The sequence below is a fragment of the Xiphophorus maculatus genome, chromosome 23 (genome assembly GCF_002775205.1).
Source record: "Xiphophorus maculatus strain JP 163 A chromosome 23, X_maculatus-5.0-male, whole genome shotgun sequence".
NCBI lineage: Eukaryota > Metazoa > Chordata > Actinopteri > Cyprinodontiformes > Poeciliidae > Xiphophorus > Xiphophorus maculatus.
The window spans coordinates 30,618,443-30,637,806 of record NC_036465.1 but is presented as its reverse complement, the minus strand read 5'-3'; the positions used below and the strand labels follow the sequence as shown (position 1 = coordinate 30,637,806).

The 19,364-nt window shown below is 39.4% G+C and overlaps 1 protein-coding gene across 2 annotated transcripts; it reads right to left on the bottom strand.

The window, feature by feature from the left end:
* Positions 1 to 1,993: 1,993 nt before the first annotated feature.
* Positions 1,994 to 16,351, bottom strand: mgarp (mitochondria localized glutamic acid rich protein). Of its 2 annotated transcripts, XM_014472490.2 has the most exons (7): positions 16,078 to 16,351; positions 13,138 to 13,238; positions 12,914 to 13,019; positions 11,429 to 11,446; positions 6,564 to 6,821; positions 4,118 to 5,250; positions 1,994 to 3,347 (listed from the first exon to the last, which is right to left on the bottom strand). In XM_014472490.2, the coding sequence occupies exons 1-7, from the start codon at positions 16,151 to 16,153 to the stop codon at positions 3,345 to 3,347; spliced, it is 1,695 nt and encodes a 564-aa protein (XP_014327976.2). In that variant the 5' UTR covers positions 16,154 to 16,351; the 3' UTR covers positions 1,994 to 3,344. The 2 variants fall into 2 exon arrangements, with proteins under 2 accessions (XP_014327976.2, XP_014327977.1); XM_014472491.2 differs by lacking the exons at positions 1,994 to 3,347; positions 4,118 to 5,250; positions 6,564 to 6,821 and adding an exon at positions 9,687 to 10,224 and having other exon boundaries at positions 16,078 to 16,297.
* Positions 16,352 to 19,364: the final 3,013 nt, after the last annotated feature.

Genomic DNA, 19,364 nt, shown 5'->3' with positions numbered 1-19,364 from the left:
TTTTTCGAAAGTAAATGATGATCAATTTGACTGCGAAAATCATAAATTAACAAAAATAATCCCCAACCGTAGTTACTGCAGTGAGAGTTATAAGGGGAATTTAAAGGACAAATGTAAACCCTCAAATTTTAGTCTCTTTTCATTGGCACTCTGGGTCAAGTAGTCATACCATCGCACAAACACACACACAATCATACCCAAGAGTAATTTAGAGTATTCAATCAACCTAATGATTTAATACTCAATAGTCATGGTTTGGACTGTGGGAAAAAGCTAGAGTATCCATCATTCTTCACCTTTCTTATGATTAAGATCCAATGTCGTGTGAGCCTGTCCCAAACCAGTCCCCTTGTTTTGTCAACGTTAAAAGGGACAGAGGATGTTTACACCTCATTGCTACTACTTCCATAGGCTTCTATCACAGTCATTTCAATTCCATTTGAATATTTCAGAAGACTTCAAAGAAGTCCTAAAGAGATCCTAGAAGGTCTTCCAGTGTTTTAGAAAAAGTAAACACACTTTAACAAGAGCATCAGTGTTTAGAAGTAAACTACAAAGCATTTATGACAAGTTACAAGACTGTATCTATTAGCTATCACTGGGGATAGGCACCACAGGAAAGTACTGCTTTGCAGTAACAAGGTCATGGGCTTGAATCTCAAACTGGGTCTTCCTGCAGAGATTGCAAGTTCTCCCTGATCATGGGTTCTCATCAGAACATCCTAACCAAACAGCTGTATCACCCGGAACATCCTGACAATCTGAACTTGTCCTACTGACCTTGTTAGCACTTGTAGAGTGATCAGGACCCTACAAGTGTCCTGGTCACTTGTAGAGTGGGGATTTATCCCAAATAAATTTGGGGAATAAATCCCCAAATTGGGGATAAATCTCCAAATCTTCCCAATTTGGAGATTTATCTAGGCAGAGAGAGATCTAAAGAAAAACTGAGAGAGGGTTTCAACTTTAATTATCAGGCATACTTTCATTAAACAGAGGGAGGGTTTTGAGTTGGGTGGTTTGGAGCACCAATCCTTCTACACAAAGATAAAACGCCTAACTGAAGCTGACCATGGTTAGTCACCAAGGGTACAACCTGTGGTCCAATCCAACAGATAAGTTACTGTGGTCCAAATTCTTAAGCACTTCATGTTGGTTCTGATAAAATATAGAATACACAAGGCATCAGTGTGTAGCCACAGAACAGTCAATGAATTCATTCTGACCCCTTTCCACTGCCAACAATGGGCATGTCAACATTTACCTGGACCTTAGAGAATTGGAAGTAGCTGGACCAATTTTATATGAGTCATGTTTTCTTACCTCACATGGATGGCCAAGTGTGTGTGTGTGTGTGTGTGTGTGTGTGTGTGTGTGTGTGTGTGTGTGCGTGTGTGTGTGTGCGTGTCACTCCCTGTAGAAGGCATGGCCCCCACAATGAACTATGGGAACAAGGTAAGCCAGCAGAGGTGGTGTGATGGTTTGGCAAACATTTGGTCTCATCATCCATGTGGAGTTTACCGACATGTCACCTAATTAAGCTTTGTTGAAGACCATGTAGAGTGTATAACAAAATGGCTGTGGCCTTCTTAATCAGGAAAACGAACACTGCTTTGACGCAGAAATGGGACTGGAGCATCAATTTGATCTACAAATCGACGCTCAGGGCTCAGTTTCAGCCGGTCCCTATGCCACTGGATGGGCAAGAATCTCCAATACACAGAGGGCTCAGCTCGCAACGTCTTTGGTGCCAGATCCCATCCCACACATTCACGCAACGGATTCAAGAAAAATAATTAAAACAATTAGGCAGATGACATTATGCTTTGTTTTCTGATATATGTTCAAACGTAATAAAAAAATAAATAACAGCTACTTTTATTAGTGTAAACCCACCACCCTGAAGTGTGGTGGATAAATACTGAGATATATGAGTTTCAGATACATTTAATTGTTCACACTTAAAACATATTAAGCAATGCAATAAATGAAATTCTGTTTTCAAATTCTTTATTTTGAAAAACAAGAGTACATTTTCACAGTATCTGCTATTTAATGGCAACCATTTAGAGTCTAATAGAGAAAGCCAACTGAAAGCATAGAGGACAGTGTGTAACATCCCATTTAAAAACATCTATTCTATCAGTTCAGCTTCAGTGATCCCTGCTGCCCTATGAAATAAAGAAATTCACAAAGAGGAAGAAAAATCTGAAGGAAGGAAAACCACAACAGAGTTGTCAAAGCTTTTCACACTGGAGGCCTTCTTTCAGACATACTGAAACATTGACACATTAAAAATCACAATCCCTTAACATACAGTTTGTCACATGTTTGTACATGCTGGAAGCCTTTAAGGTCCACTTAAATACAGGGTTAACTCTAGAAAAATAGAAAAACAAGACAGGATAGAAACACAAAGAGTGAAAGAACAGGATGCTGCTTTATTTCCCCATTTAACTCAGTGATTCAATGATGATTCCAATATGTTTAAATTAGAGATGATACTGACTATAGTTACAGTTCCCTTACTGGTTTCCTTTTTCAATCTTAATCTATGTCTATAACATCAGGTACCTGGTGCTGATTATTCTTTTTTCATATAACTTCCTTGGAGTGTTTTTAAAAATGACCCCATTACAATTTAATGGGACCATTGTGAAGGTAATGGTTTAAGTGCTATGTTGCAGAGCAAGAAACCTAACACTGATTGGATTGCACAGAGCTGTAAGGGTTTGTTTTAAAATGATGAACATGAGGGAAAACAGTGAGGTAGAAGGTCATACTCATGGGTTCATGTGTTTGTTCATAAACATAAAGTACAGTCAGAGTGATTCCACATGGAACCAGAAGCACCAGAGAAAAAAGCCTGAGGCTGGTTTCTATAACGTGATGCTGGTGGATCTGAACGCTCCTCGCTGTGAGAGCTAATACTGTGGCGGCGGGGCAATGTTTGGAGATGCTCAATGTCAACATATTCCACTGGAGTGGTCGTTAAAGCTTTAACGTGTAACAATAAAAGCTTTGGGATGTTTGAAAGGCTCAGTTTAGTCAAAAGCTGTAAACAGATTGTAGTTCACAGAGGAGACAATAAGTGTTCCTAACAACACAACAAAAACCATATTCCCAAAACAATCTGGCTACAATGCAACTGTTACACATGTGACGTTTCACAGTAATGGGCTATGTGGGCTCAATAAAGCAGCTGGTGATCTAAACACTGTACCATGTCAGTAATGCGTAACCAGTTACTCCCTTTGTATTTCAGAGCTGAAGGATGAAGTGCAGGAGAAAGGCACATCCTCCGTCTTCTAGTGGAGGACTGAAAATCATCATTTAGGAGTGCTTTACTGCAACAAATAAAAGCAACATGTTAGTGTTGTACAGATGATGAAAACTCCAAAACATTCCTTTATGTCTACATCCCTAGAGTGGGAAGTACACACATACAGGAGGAATCTACATTTTACTTGGAAGCACATAGTGTTCATAACCTAATCTAAAATAATCCAAATAATTACAGGCTAAATACCTTTGTTGGATACTACTGCATTTGAATCCTAAGAAGACGTCGCCTACCCTGAATAGCAAAGTTTAAAGAGCTATGTTAATTCTTTTCCAGACTACACTACATGTTGTAAGGACAAACAATGTAGTAATCCTTTTTATAGTTTAAGTACCACTTAAAAGTAAATCATTAAACATTTTCTTGTGGAGATGCACGGAGCAGGGTTTTAGAAGCCGAAATTCATTTCAGGTAATTTTATCATTTTGGTTGACTAGCAGGTTCATTGGTAGGTACAGTAACTTTTATATATAACATTTATTTCTAAAAGTTAATCTCCCTAAACTTAAGATGCTCTTCATCTGTTTATCTTATAAGTGCACCAGAGAAAACTGTTTTTCTTAAACACCAATGAAACCAGAGTTCTTGGCTGACATATTTGATGAGAAGGAGAATGAAATCAGACTTTCCAGTATCTGACCTGCCACTGACCACTGGTTAGAGAAGGTTAGAAAAAATTAGTCAATTTTAATCTCTTGCCAAAGGAGTAATGCATTGCCATTTACTAGTTAAAATAGTTGCATGTTTCTTAAAATTTTAAAAACAAACTGTTACCTCAGAGGCAGGGGTACTGTCATCTTCTGGAGCAGGGATGATTCTACCGGTCATAGGGCCAACTCCTAGGACCTTGAGTCTTTTCTCTTCTTTGGGTGTTCCTTCCAGGACAACAACAATGTATTCTTTGCTAGAATCTACTCGTGCTGGAGTTTCCTGCATGACTGGAGCAACCTCTGTGGGTGCAGGGGCCTCCTCGACAACCGGTGCAACCTCTGCTGGTGTCAAAGTCTCCTCAACAACTGACACAACCTCTACGAGTGCAGGGCCCTCATCGACAACTGGTGCAACTTCTATGGCTACAGGGGCCTCCTCAACAACTGCCTCAACCTCTGGTAGTTTTGAAGTCTCCTCAACAATTGGCGCAACCTCTGCTGGTATCAAAGTCTTCTCGACAACTGCTGCAGTCTCTATGGGTGCATGGGCCTCCATGGCAACTACCTCAACCTCTATGGGTGCAGGGGCCTCCTCGACAACTGGTGCAACTTCTACGGGTACAAGAGTATCCTCAACAATTGCAGCAACCTCTGCTGGTGTTAAAGTCTCTTCAACAACTGGCGCAACCTCTACAAGTGCAGGAGCCTCATCGACAATTGATGCAACTTCTATAGCTACAGGAGCCTCCTCAACAACTGCTGAAAACTCTATGGGTACAGGGACCTCCTCAACAACTGGTGCAACTTCTGCTGGTGTCAAAGTCTCCTCGACAACTGCTGCAACCTCAATGGTTGGAGGGGCCTCCACGGCAACTGCTGAAACCTCTATGGGTACAGGGACCTCCTCAACAACTGGTGCAACCTCTGCTGGTGTAGGGAGCACCTCAGCAACTGGCGAAACTTCTGCTGATTCTTCTATTGACACTACCTCTAGTGGTATAGGAGACTCTGTGGCTGGTGATACTTCTACAGTTCCAGAAACTTTTCCATCTTCCTCTGGTGCAACAATCTCACTAACTGCTATAGCTTTGACTGAAGTATCTCCATCTGATGTCGAGACCTCTGTAACAGTAGGGGTCACTTTTTCAGCAGGTGTTTCCACTTCTGGTGGTAGGGGTTCTTGATCGTTGGATGCAAAGTCATCTTTTCCTTCGGCTTTCTTCAGTAACTCTAATGCAGAGGCAGCTGCTAGTGGCACTGCAACACAAAATCCAACCATCTAAACATCACAACTACTCAAGTTGTATTTTCTTCACAATTAGCACACAAGTTGAGGTGATAATGCAATTTACAGAACATCTGCTAAAGTCTTCCAATGACTCATGATTATGAAGTGGACAGCACATACATGCAGTTTTAGTGTTAACTGTGAAAAAGGGGATTCGTTTAGCAAAAATTAGATATGGGCTCAATCAAATGGGTTCAGGCTCAAAGACAAACATCATGCAATGTATGCAAACATGTGGTCTCAAGTGTAAATACTGGACAGTGCCAGCATAAATGTAGATTAGAAACATATCAGACAAATCAAAGACGGCAGTAAATATTTTAGTTTAACAAAAAGCTTTATTGTAGGACCTCATGAAATATCTGTTCACAGTGCTCATTGTCCAGTTATAAGCAAAATAAAAATATGATCACATATAATTTGAATTAGTTTGTAAACTATTAAAATTAATGATTCACAGCATTTCTGACACTTATTTCTCTAGACAATCTGACATGACAGTTATTACAGAGTTGGAACATAGCTTTGCATTTAGACACCCACACATGTATCACAGTAGGAGATAAACATACATACATGAACTCTGTGTGATACTTAGAACAGCAGGGCAACATTACAGATGCTTAAAGCAAAGAAAAACAGAGTTTGGTCAAATCAGAAAATAGCATTAAAGGTTTTAGAACAAAATGGTACCATTATTATTACAGCATCTACTCTGGCTTAGCATTTTGTTGTTGGTTTATACTGTTTGAACTTTGGGCTCATATACCGGATGAGGGTTAACTTGAATGAATAAGGTTTATACTTGTTGAGTGATCACATTTATTTCACCCATAACTGCAAATGAGCATTGATTGAGAGCTCACAGCCACATGGGGAGGTGAAGATATACTTCAGTTTGTAGTTTCTGACGGGCCAAGTAAGAACCTGAACAAAAATCAGACACACAACCATCTACACGAAACACCCTGCAGATTTCAAGTTACTTTCAGCAGCCTCTGCCCGTTCAAACCCGCTCCAATAAATAAAAAAGCAAATATACACTTTCAGGACAACAAGAGAGAATGTGCAGTAAGAGGTGAGGCCAGACACCTGGGGAGAAGCAGCTAGCCTTTAGAGGTTCTACAGACTGGGACAGGTCTTATTGCTCCCTGTGATGTTAGACGACTACTGATGTAGTCTTTGCAGTAATCCAGAAATAATCAGGTGTGTGTGGTGGTGTGTATGTCTCCCTGCAGTTAATGTGTGTGGCATCAGGTTTCCTCAGATTAAGAGCTCGTACCATCGCTTTGCGTCTCCTCTGCGCTGACAGCGGCAGGTTCGGCCACAGCCTGAGCAGCCTCTTCCACTGCCTCAGCCACTTTGGCTACTTCCTCTGCAGCTGCCTCCACTTCCTGTGCCACCTGGGCGACTGCCTCGGCGGCCTCTGAAACTGCCTCGGCGGCCTCTGCAACCACCTCAGCTGCTTCCTCCACTATGGTTTCTGCCTCATCAGCAGCAGTAGCAGCAGCTTCCTCTTCCCCAGCGTCAGCCTCTCCGTCTGCAATGTACAGAAATACACACACCGGCTTACTAGAGGAACTCTCCTAATGTTACATACACAGAGAATCTTTCAGATTAATGAATTAGATCAGAATATGTAGAATTGGATCTGAATCTTTCTGTAAGATTAGGTTGAAGTGATTGCTTTGTATCAATTTGGGCCAAACTGAATTTGCTGTTGATCATTCCAGATTCAGTCTAAGAGATTTATTATATCTGGATCTTTAGAGCCCTGTATATTACTGCTTAATGTATATAATGGATTACTGTAAAGAACATTACACATTGTTATGATTTTGCTCTTTGTAGAGCAACACAATTAAGCATTATGCATTTCATCAACTGCTTTGTTGCTGAATTTTTTTTTGCTACAATATGCTTATATCGTTTGATTTCAGGTTCAAACTCTTAAAGTTGGGGGCAGGAGAGCAAATGACTTGTCATTGTTCAGATATAATTACTTATAGTTGATATTTTGGTCCAGATTTTTAACAGCGCCCTCTAGAGTCGCAATGTTGTCCATGCCTAATACAGATCTTGATACTGAATGGATTAAACACATCCACATTGGTGTATTATCACTGATTAATGATGATTCAATTCATGTCAGTAGTCATGAAATCTAGCATGTTTTCCACTTGCTCTTGGTGTTTAACAGCCTGCAGAGGTGACACAACCACTGCTTCAATCTACACTTAAGTTAATAAAATTAAAGCCTTTCCTGCAATAAGCAAAAACAATTGATGAAGGTTAAAAATATTACATCTTTCACCCATGTTTGACTGTCCAACCAAATTACTAGCAACCAAAATAGGCTTGTTTTTATTAATGTATCCCAACACATCCTTCATTCTAATTTGCCCATATTGTCAGTATTAAGTCATTTTTCCTTTTTAACACATTCTTAAAATTTACACAGATCGGCCATTTTGATTTCTGACAGGTGAAGCACAAAAAAAAAGATCATTGCAATGGGACCCAGAAGTGAATGGGATTTATAATGCAACAAGCAAATCTTTGATATGACTGTGCAGGACAACATTAGTCCTTAAGATTTACGGTCCTGCAGGTTATAGATGGAATCCTGCTCTAACACACCTGTATCAGATGATTGAATTTCCTCTTCAGTGTGCCATCAACTTTGGCAAAAGCCTGGTAAAGAGCCATTAATTTGATTCAGGTGTGTTGGAGCAGGGATGCATCCCAATCTTTGCAGGGCAGCAAATTCTGAGGTCAGGGGATTGAGTCTCCTGGTGTAGGAAATAGGAGCAAGTTGAAGAATCTCAGCAACTTTCACCAGGCCCAAAACATGAGTAGACAGACTCTTTACATCTGTGAACTAGATGTTTTTGAAGTTACAGAAACTAGTGAACTGGCAACAAAATTGTGAGCAATCAAGGTTCACTGATAGGTGTAGAGGCTACACTGGGCTGTACTGGTTGTGCTCCTAAATGGCCCGACAGCAGACCAACAATCTGAAGAGTTCTTGCCTCTGCAGCTCTGGCTTCTTGTGGAAGCGAAAGGGGATGGTTTCACAGGGTGGAAACCTTGATACCCTAAGGGTGTCTAAAGGGTGAAACCCAGTTTGAGGGATCTACAATGTTCAGGAATAGCATCATGACAATCTGCCCAATGGCCTGCTGGTCCCTCTTTTGCAACCTAATTAGCCCAGACATGTTGAGGCATTCGCTCCCCTTCTGTAACTTCTGGTACCATTATAGACACTTTGCCACTGGATTGACTTTAACCTGCTCTGCCCCAGTCTGTCCCAGGCAGATTCACTTCTATCACCAGATCCTGCACGACTCTTACCCCATTTTTCATATAGTCCAAGCTTCTCAAAGCCAAGTACTATGAGCAAGCAATTTGATTGACAGCATTCCCTGACTGAACCATGATCTATCAATCAAACAACATTGAAGCTCCGTAGTGGAGTGGCAGACATGCAGACTGATGCCAAAGAGCTGCTCAGTCTGGAGGAGCGTAATTATGAGTTTAATCTTGAGCGGTGCAGGAGTACACACGTCCACTTATGGCGCAAACCACATCATGGAAGAGTCGACCACAGTATACCCATCCACACCGACGCCCACAATAGTAGGGAACAGACCATAGTGATGGTGCTTCAAACCGGGGTAGAACCAAACCAGACATTAACCGGATAGAGAGAGACTTGACAATGGAGAAATCAATTTTTAAAGGCTATTTTAGATCCTGCAAGTTGCAAGATGAGGACTCCATAGTTTGGACTTGTTTATCCATGGTTTCTCAACTGGATTAGAATCTGCCAGCATATAGAGGGCAAGTCAACACTTTAAACTTGTCCAGAACCATCTCTGCTTTGCAATAGGATGATTTACTCTGATGATGAAGCCACAGTCATAGGTCTGCTCCTATGATCCTGTCACCAGTTCACTAGTATTCCTTCCTTGGCTGAGTACTGGGAACACCCCAGAGGAGTCTAACAGCTTTGAGGGCAATCCCACTCACCAACAGGTGCCATAATGACGTGATCAGTGTCAATAACGTTACAGAGTTGTAGGGATTACCTTCCCCTGCTCTTGAAATATTATTTATTGATGGCATTTAAAGACCTGCCTCATCTCCAAAATATTATAAAGGCAAGTAGATAAAGACATGCACAGAACAAACTGCATGCAAACTCAAAGGCAGGAAAGAGGACGACCCAAGTGGGGGGAAGGGGGGGGGGTAAAGAAGGAGGAGCAGGCAGGGAGTGGGGTTAAGTGCAGGGTAGAAAGGGTCAAGTGGAAAGTTGGTTCTTACCATCAAATTAACAAGTTAGGGTTATCTGGAACTGTGAAAGCACGTCTGACAGTGAGGCATACAGACACTGAGACAGGCCAGGTAGGTTGTGCGTCTTTAATCTGTGACTGAGGAATCCTCCCATTGCTTCACATTAAATCACAAAGTACACAAAACTGTTGGGCACAGTAGGCTTACTCCTTCAGTGAGAACAGTGTGTGAGAACAGCTGTGGGTCTGTTGACTATCAAAGGAAAGTCTTGAACATTTCAGTCTGTTGGCTCATTGTTCTATGTAGTCATTTTAATAGAAGTCATAAATGAAATGGGCAGAGCTCTGGGGAACAGGAACACTGAACCCTACAGCAGTGTATGAAAAGTGTGTTTGTCTGAATGGCCTTCAACAGCATTTGGTACAACAATGGCCTAGAGTCCCACAACCACAGCGGTTAACAATAGCACAGTCCAGAAAAATCTCTCAAAGTCCCTCAGTCAGATCCATAAGAGACTGTTCCGAAGTTCTCTATGGGAGAGGAGGAAAGGAGGAGGAGGAGGAGAAGGAAGAGGAGAAGGGGTTTCACATCCAGTTCTAGGACGGATATCCAAGCGGTCACAGAGGACCTTAGCTTTAAGCATTATGCTGAAAGAGTAGAGACACAAAGTGTTAGAGAGTTTGGAGGAGGAAATTCTGGTTTTTAAAGAGCTACATTCACTTATCATCTCTGTCTAAGTTTATCCACTCTAGCCGTGGGAATGCAGGTGGAACATGAACAAGGCCTGCTAGCATTGATGATGTCACACAGGGAAGTAAGAACCTGGCCGTCTTGCATAGAGAAAACAGAGGGAAGTGAGTGAAACGGAGGGGAGGAATTTATTATTGCATCACTGAAGCTTGGATTAAGACTGTGTTTGTTAGAAGGTCAGCTTTTGGTTTAGTTTATGAGGAACACACACTGACATCATGCTAGCTTCTGATTTCTGTACAATCAGGTTCCTTTCCTGTTTTCTACACTTATCGAAACAAAAGTGACCTTTTTGGGTTAGAGATTTGGTTTATTACTAAACACACAGTCACAATAAAAACATGTGTACAACCTCTAAATTCTAAGTATTTTCAAATCAGGACCAAACATTTTTGTTTCTTCAGTCAAAAAAGAAAGAAAGAAAAAGAACTGTTGATCCAGGTTGACCTGATCAATTCAGTAGCTAATCATGATGATGCTGATCACTTATGAGGCGCTGAAGTGAATATACATTTGAGAGGAATGGTGAGGCACAACTGATACAGTAGTAACAGTTTTAAAAGTATGTGTCCAGCATAGTAATATGAACCCAGTCTGACCTCAGAGCAGGCTAAACATTTGTATCTGTAACACCATCTGTCTTCAGGTAACAAGAAAGCTGAGCATGGTGTTCTGCAGTAGAGGCCTGTTGAGGCTCGTCCAGATCGTTTCATTACCATCAGAGTCATCTTTGCTCTCACTGAGAGAGAGAGCAGGTTGAGCAGGGCTGACTGGGGGAGCAGCTGCAGGACTCTGCAGGAATTTAGGCATCAAGCCTGTTCAAGCAGATATTCTGAACTCAAACAACACAAATTACAGTAAAACTACTAAGACATAATGTTTCCTACTTATTTCATCACATAGAAACATAACTGTGTTATAAAGGAGACTCATGCTCTGCTTTCAGTGTGGACTTCCTCTTCTGTGGAGGAACCAGGTGGATCAGTGGGATTATTTGTGCTGACAGCAGGTTGGTTAAACCAGGTGTTTGCAGCATGTTTACACCCAAGCTCACATTTCATTCAAGCCGTGTCTGAGTTCTCAGGCAGGCACACTACTCACCTTCATCTGTATCTTTGCCTGCAAACAAACAAAACAAACAGAAAGTTAGAGTTTCGTATGCATCACTATACGCCGACACATTAACACAACTCAGACCTGCTCTATACATCATGGATTTATCTCCTGTCATGCTTTAATTCCTGTCCAGTACAACAACTGATGCTATCAGCCAGAATTTCCACTTGGATCCAACAGCCTAATCTGGTCCATCTACAGCAGCAGACATGGGCTGCTGAGAGTCAGTCAGCTGAATATGTAAACAGTCCCAACCAGGGCTGCTGTAGGCTGTGGAGGAGGTTTGTCATTAAGATCCCAGTTACGCTGCAGCCTTGTCTCCTGGCTGCATGGAGTAAACTCCGTTTCTAAGAACTAAATGAAGCACATGGTGAAAAGCAGAAAGACGTGCATCCATAATGCTGCAGTCTGGATTCCCTAACAAATACCTTCACAGGTCTGCATGTGGATCAGTGGTAAGGAACGGTGGATGGGAGCGTTCACTACATCAGAACCTATTCAGCAAATGTGTTTCCATCTTCCATTTACCGCATTAACTCCTTTTCAAGAAAGACAAAAACCACCTCAAGCAAGGGTTAAAACGTTTTTGCAAAACTGACAAAGTCATTTCAAAATTTGCAATTTCCATCAAACTTTTCTAACGTGATGCTTCACAATCCCCATAAAAACCACTGAAGGAAACACAACTAGTAAGGTAACTCTGTGTGGAACAGATGGTGGTCGTTCCCAGTCAGCTGTGCCTAAACGTTGGTGTGATGTTGACACTCTGCACTTTCTGAAATTCAAAATGGCTCCTCTATTAACCCTTTAACGTTTTTACCAGCGTTGCACTGGTAAAAACCAGTGCAACCAGAGAATTCGCTTGTATAATAAACTCAGGTCAACCTGAGTTTAGAGCTGAATAGGAAAACAGCTGATTCAACTGTTTTCTGGTGAAACTGGCAAAAACCAGTTCCACTGGGTGTTTGCTAACTGCTGCTGGCTAGTCTGAAGGAACTGAATGGGGAAGTTGCGGTCTCTGTGAGACAGAAGCTTGGAGACTGCAGCTCTACACAGGAACTGCATCTCAAAGGTTATGGACAGTTAATGGTTTCCATGGAGATTAAAGAATTTCTCAAACATGCATGGAAGGACCAAATCCACACTTCATGAGGTAATAACATTATATCATTATGTAAACTTCATAAAAGGTTGATTTTACATGATACTGCCCCTTTAAACATTAAGATCCCAGTTACACTGCAGCCTTGTCTCCTGGCTGCACGGAGAGAACTCTGTTTCTAAGTGCATATTGCCTGATCACACTGATTCTGATTCTCTCACTGAATGAAACACATAACACACATTTCTATACACATTTTAAATTATGTGGTACAAAAGTAATCCGGTTAAAATGTTACTACTATTGTTTTAAATGGATCCAAAAGCAAGTAAATTCCTCATGAGGAGCTAAAGATGGGGGAGACTTGCCTTTAGGTGGCCAGGGTTTAGGGGTCCATTCAGCCTTGGGTCTGGCTCTGAGTTGACTTATGCGGTCATTATACCGATCGCGATCTGAGGTCACAGTCTTATATCCCTGTTAGAAAACCCCCCCCAAAAAAACAGAACATCTGTGAGATACAGTTAGAGATCACATCTCTGTTCATGTTAACTCAACTGTCTGACAAACCTCTGATGGAAAGCAGATAACTTACATATGACAGAGTGCCGACCAGAACTCCACCACACAGCACCGTGTACAGGATGTTCTGCCCAGAGCCTCCAGGGACTGACGACATGGGCCGCCGCTGCACACCTGCACAGGAAATCATGGGCATGTTAGATAATTCACTGAGTTTGATTCACTTTGATCCCAAAATGCTGCGTCTCCATCCCCCACCCCCCTCCCCCCAGCCATGAGTCAGGCTCTTGCTGACTGGTGGCTCTGCAGAGCTCCAGCAGGGCAAGAATAATGTGTAGACGAGCGCTAAGCTGTTAATGTGAAACGGATTTAAAGGGCTCAACTAACTCTGATACACCAAGTGAAAGGATCATTTCCCATTGTCTTGTGAAGAAATAGCAAGACATGGCTGTCCAGAAGCTTCACCTTCACCATTTCATTCCCTGATGGAATTACTGAGTTGTCTCAGGTTCCCAAAACTAACCTAGAAATCAGCATTTATTGGCAGAACTCTACCAAAGAGGAGGCAGCTGTGAATGAGGAAATGCTGAACAACCAATTAAGCAATCAGAATATTTAATTATTTTTAAAATAGAATTTATTTTTATATATAGATATTATTTTTCATTTGGACTCTTGGTTTTGTGTCCTGGAGAGCAAGCAGATATTTACAATCTTTTCTCCTTCAGAGAAGATGAGAGGAACCGTTTAAGTAACTAACGTGTGTTTTAACATCGCATTTATTCTCTTTTTGATTTTCTTTACATTTCCATCCCTAACTGTACCTACGTTATTTCCAAAGAGAAAAACTGAAAACCTGGCATACAGCAGAGAAACAGATGCACGTCTCAGGTTCTGTCAGGTCGCGTTTCTTTTTTTTTCTTCCTCCATTTATTTAAAAAGGTTCAAATTAGGGGTGGGCATTGATTGTATCAAGGTATTGTGATTTTTTTTTCATAAGACTTTTGATTTATTGTGGTCATGATCACGTTCAATTAATGTTGTTTAAAATCCCCCAAAACTGCCTGTATTGTCGGGATTGTCCTGTTACTATTTTCCCCACTATTTGTCCAAAGAGAGAATTAATACTTTTTAAAATATGATTAAATGCAAATACTGTGTGCAGTTTAGTGATATAATACATGCTACTTTATGTGACTGGTAGCCTAAAGAAGCACATTACAACTGGTTATGTTTTTTTACATTATTATCTGTGTTCACTGGGCTTTGGTTGCTGTACAATTAAGTAATTTCCCTGCTGGGATGAATAAAGTACTTCTATTCTATTCTATTCTATTCTATTCTATTCTATTCTATTCAATACAGTCACAGTTATACAATTACATAAAAATAAGTAATAAATTGTTATTTTGTCATAATTTTCATTATTTTCACAACAGTACCATAAAACATCATGATAAAAGTCTAAGTCCATATCGTCCACTCCTGGCCATACGGTATACATATCAGTGTTTCCTTTCTCTTTTTTTCCCTACTTCATTATCCAAAATAAAAACAAACACACATATGAAGAGTTAAATATGAAAAAAATTGGGTAGAAAAAAAACAAAACATGTCCAATGTACAAAAGAAAACTGACCTAACCACGAGGATCGGTGGACGATAAGCATGAAGGAGTTCAGGTTCGTGTTAACCTTTCTCACATCACAGTATGTATATATTGTGCAAAACGTACACAAACGAGACCAAGATAAAGAGCTCACTCCACTGTCTCCATGTTCCATGGGGCTCACGCTGTCAAATCATTAACCAGTTGCTGCAGTAGAAGCCAAGGTCTGAGGAACCTGGTCCTGTCCAGTGTTACGATATTAACCTGTTCACTCATCCAGAGCTAATCCTACATGCTGGCAAATGACCTCTCAAACCTGTTATTTATACACTCTAATCGGCTCAGGTCTACAAAAGTAGGAGGACATGGAGAGAACACTTCTAAACACTGTAGGGGACGCAGGTCAGAAAGTCATTGGATTTGAATGTTACACCCTCCTCTGTTTAAGTGAGAGGACATTAGAGAAAGGAGCTGAAGAAATTACAACCATGGGGTCACTTTGAGATTTTCACCAGTTAATATTTCCAAAATAAAACTTCTCTAGCTGCCATGCTTTTAAGTGCTGTCATTTTCTGTCTAGTTCGATGTTGTAGTGTTTGGAAAATGACAGAAAGTGTGATACTTTCTCGTCTTTTGATTGGATATGTCTAGATGGACCTGTCACCCTAAATGTAGTTTTGAACCCAGTGAGTGTGGGGCTTCGCGAAATACCTCACGTGGACACGCAAACGCTGACGGCGGTATTATTGGCTGGTTGTAGTAAGTCATAATGAAGCATTTAAAGCAGAGCTGACGTCACACGCTGACCTTCCTTCCTCTAGCAGCGCGAGCTGCAGTGCTCCGACTCGTGCCTCAGCATTCTCTCTCTCTACATTTGTTCACTGTCACACGCGCACGCCACGTGACTGACAGCGGTAACCATGTTTCCACGTTTACCCACACGTTCATGAAGGTCATTTTTTAAGAGTCAGTGACGCTCAGCTGGCAGAGGTCACTATGGTTCCCATACAGGCCATGCTAGCTGCTAGTCCGACAAGAACATCTGGTAAAAGGCTGTTAAAACACCGACTTCTAAGGTTGTAGATGTGTTGTTTGTAGAATTACAAACAGTGCAAAAGACCAATATTGTCTTGTCACATGAGGAGACACTTAAATGTTCAGTCAACATTCCACAACGGAGTCAAATTATTCTAAAAACTACAGAGCGACAATTAAACTTAAGCCAAAATTCCATTCTGACAGTCATGTAACATCCTGAGTCATTGCTTTTTACCCAGGTATTGACATTCGCATGGGGACAGTGTGTCCTATCACGTCTGTTACGACAGAAAGCAGACAGTACATCACAGACACACACTGTGGAGAGAAGACAGACATCCAGAGCTGCTCTCTGGTGAAACTCACCGTCCAGTGGCAGCCTGTAGGCCGCTGTCCGAGCCAGAGGCCCACACCTCTGCCAGGCCGCTCTGCAGGAAAACATCGCTGCAGCTTCAGTAAGTGCTGAGTGGAAGAAGCACGGCGTGGTGTAGTGTCAGCAACGCACAGAGAGGCGGAGACCAGACCTGCCCACTGTGGTGCGCTGTAGAGTCTTCTTCTTCTTCTTCTTCTTCTTCTTCTTGAGTTTATTGGCGGCTGACAACAAACTTTAAGTAGCATTACCGCCACATACTGGTATGGAGTGTGGTTCGAGATGGACTTTCTATTTATATAATATATATATATACTCCTACAAATAACAATAATGAATAAACTAAATAAATAAATCATACATATATATATATATATACACACCCATTCATCCATTTTTATACTTAACTTTATATTATACCCCTCTAGATCATGCACATATTCACAAACACACCTACTATAATCAAATTCTGTGAAACAATTTAGTTTTCTTTAAATATTTAATAATTATTTGTATGTGTTTACTCCCCAAATTCTTCCTCAAAATATCTAATAAATTAATCTTTTCCTTTATACATTCAAACTCTCTTCTCATGTATCTTCTTTCTCTTTCATACTTATGACATTCTAATATAACATGCTCTATTGTTTCATATTTTCCACAGTAATCACATTTGCCATTATCATGCTTTTTTATTTTAAAAAGTGTATAATTAAGTCCTGTATGCCCAAATCTTAATCTTGTTATCACCCTTTCCTCCTTTCTATTTCGTCTTCCATTTCTTCTCTCTCCTACTATTTTCTGAATTTTATAAAACCATCTTCCTGTTTTTTCTTCATCCCACCTTTTTTGCCATTTTTCCATCAGTTTTCCTTTAACCATACTCTTTCCCTCAGATTTACTTGTTTTAACTGTAAAACTAATAGGATTTTGAATTGCCCTCTTTGCCATTTTATCTGCTCTCTCGTTTCCTTCAACCCCAATATGTGCTGGAACCCACACAAATATAACTATTAAACCCATATTTTGTATCCTAAATAATGTATGAAATATTTCAAATAAAATGTCCATCCTACTATCTGATTGAGTGTTCTTTAAACTTAATAGTGCAGAGCTTGAATCTGAACATATCACTGTTTTTAATGGTTTTATGTCTTCTACCCATTGTAAAGCTAATAATATTGCCAACATTGCTCCTGTGTATACTGACAATCCATCTGTAATTCGTTTTCCTATTGTTAAATTGAATTCTGGTACTACAAAAGCTATTCCTATTTTTCCATTTATTTTTGATGCATCTGTATAAATTTGCATATATTGATAATAATTGTTTAAATGTATCTGTACTGAATAACTATCTGCTATGTAAGATTTATCTTGTTTCTTTTCCATTATTGACATGTCTACTGTTGCTTCTGGTAGAATCCATGGTGGTGTTATTGATATTGGTGTCTGACTTATTTCTAAACTATTCATTTTAAATTCTTTTATTTTATTTTCAATTGTCCATCCAAAACTCCTCATTTCTTTCTTTTCTTTTTCCCAACATGGACTTAAAATTTCTCTAGTTGGATGATCAAATTTATTGCTTTGTACACTTAACCAGTAATTTATTTCTAGTTTTGTTCTTCTTAAATCTAATGGCATTTCTCCCATTTCCACTTCTATTGCTGCTGTTGGTGTGGTTTTAAATGCTCCAGTACATAATCTTAATGCCTGATGTTGAATAATGTCTAATTTGACCAGATGTGTTTTAGCTGCTGAACCATAAACTATACAACCAAAGTCTATGTTAGATCTTATCACTCCAATGTAAATCTGTTTTAGAGATTTTCTATCTGCTCCCCAGTCACTGCCAGCCAAGCATCTTAAAATATTTAAGATTTTTTTACATTTATCTACCACTTTTTGAATATGAATATTCCATTTTAGTTTTTCATCGAACCATATTCCTAAAAATTTTATACACTTTACTTGCTCTAATTCTTGATTATATAATTTTAATTTTATTTCCTTGTTTAATTTTTTCTGAGTAAATATCATTACTTTTGTTTTTTCAACTGAAAACTTAAATCCCCAGTGCAACGCCCATTTTTCTATTTCAATAATAACCTTTTGTAATTTTCTTACAATGAAATCTACATTTTTCCCTCTTTTCCAAACAGCTCCATCATCTGTAAAAAGTGAACATCCAATTTCTTTTCCAATATCTTTAAATACATCATTTATCATAATTAAGAACAATAACGGACTTATAATACTTCCTTGCGGAGTTCCATTTTCTACTTTATATTTTCCTGAGATTACGTCACCAATTCTAACTTGTATTTTTCTATTTGTTAAAAAGTCTTTAATCCATTTAAATAATTTTCCTTTAATGTCCAACATACATAGTTTAATTAATAATCCCTCAACCCACATCATATCGTATGCTTTTTCTATGTCAAAAAATACTGCCACTACACTTTCTTTATTTACTTGTGCTTTTCTAATTTCATGCTCTAGACATAACGTTGGATCATTAGTGCTCCTCCCTTTTCTAAAACCACTCTGAAACTTTGATATATATCCTTTACTATTTAAATAATATACGATCCTATTGTTAATCATTCTTTCCATTATTTTACATACATTGGATGTTAAAGCTATTGGTCTGTAGTTTTCTGGGTTTGAATTATCTTTTCCTGGTTTTGCTATTGGTATTATAATTGATTCCTTCCAGTTCAATGGTAGTTTTCCCTCCTCCCAAATTTTATTATATAATTGCAATATTATATCTTTTGATTTTTCACTAAGTTGTCTTATCATTCTATAATAAATCCGATCTTTACCTGGTGCTGTATTTTTTGTCTTCCTAAGTGCAGAATTCAATTCAGCTTTTGTAAACTCAACATTTAACAGATTATTTGTTTCTTCAACACTCTCTACTAACTCTTTATATTTAAGTTTTGTATTTTCTCTCCCTTTTCTTCCCTCTTCACTAATATTATTTGAACTATGAATTTTACTAAATGTTCTTGCCAATATTTCAACTTTATCTTCATCTCTTACTATATTCATATTATCCATTTTTAATATAGGATATTCAAACTCTCTCCTTATGCCATTCATTCTTTTAATTATTTTCCAAATTTTTTCTATTTTGGTTTCTTTCCCTATTGTGCTACAGAAATTCCTCCAATATTCTCTTTTAGCATTCTTAATAGTTCTTCTTACCATTGCTTGCTTTCTTTTATAATCAATTAAATTCTTATAAATTGGGTTACCTTTTAGTACTTTAAAT

What these genes read in the sequence shown, in the direction of transcription:
- mgarp (XM_014472490.2), bottom strand. Translation starts at nt 16,153, where the DNA reads ATGTTTTCCTGCAGAGCGGCCTGGCAGAGGTGTGGGCCTCTGGCTCGG. An exon ending in TGGTCGGCACTCTGTCATAT is followed by an intron (nt 13,020 to 13,137) that starts GTAAGTTATCTG and finishes GTTTTCTAACAG; the next exon opens with GGATATAAGACTGTGACCTC. An exon ending in AGAGGAGACGCAAAGCGATG is followed by an intron (nt 5,251 to 6,563) that starts GTACGAGCTCTT and finishes TTTGTGTTGCAG; the next exon opens with TGCCACTAGCAGCTGCCTCT.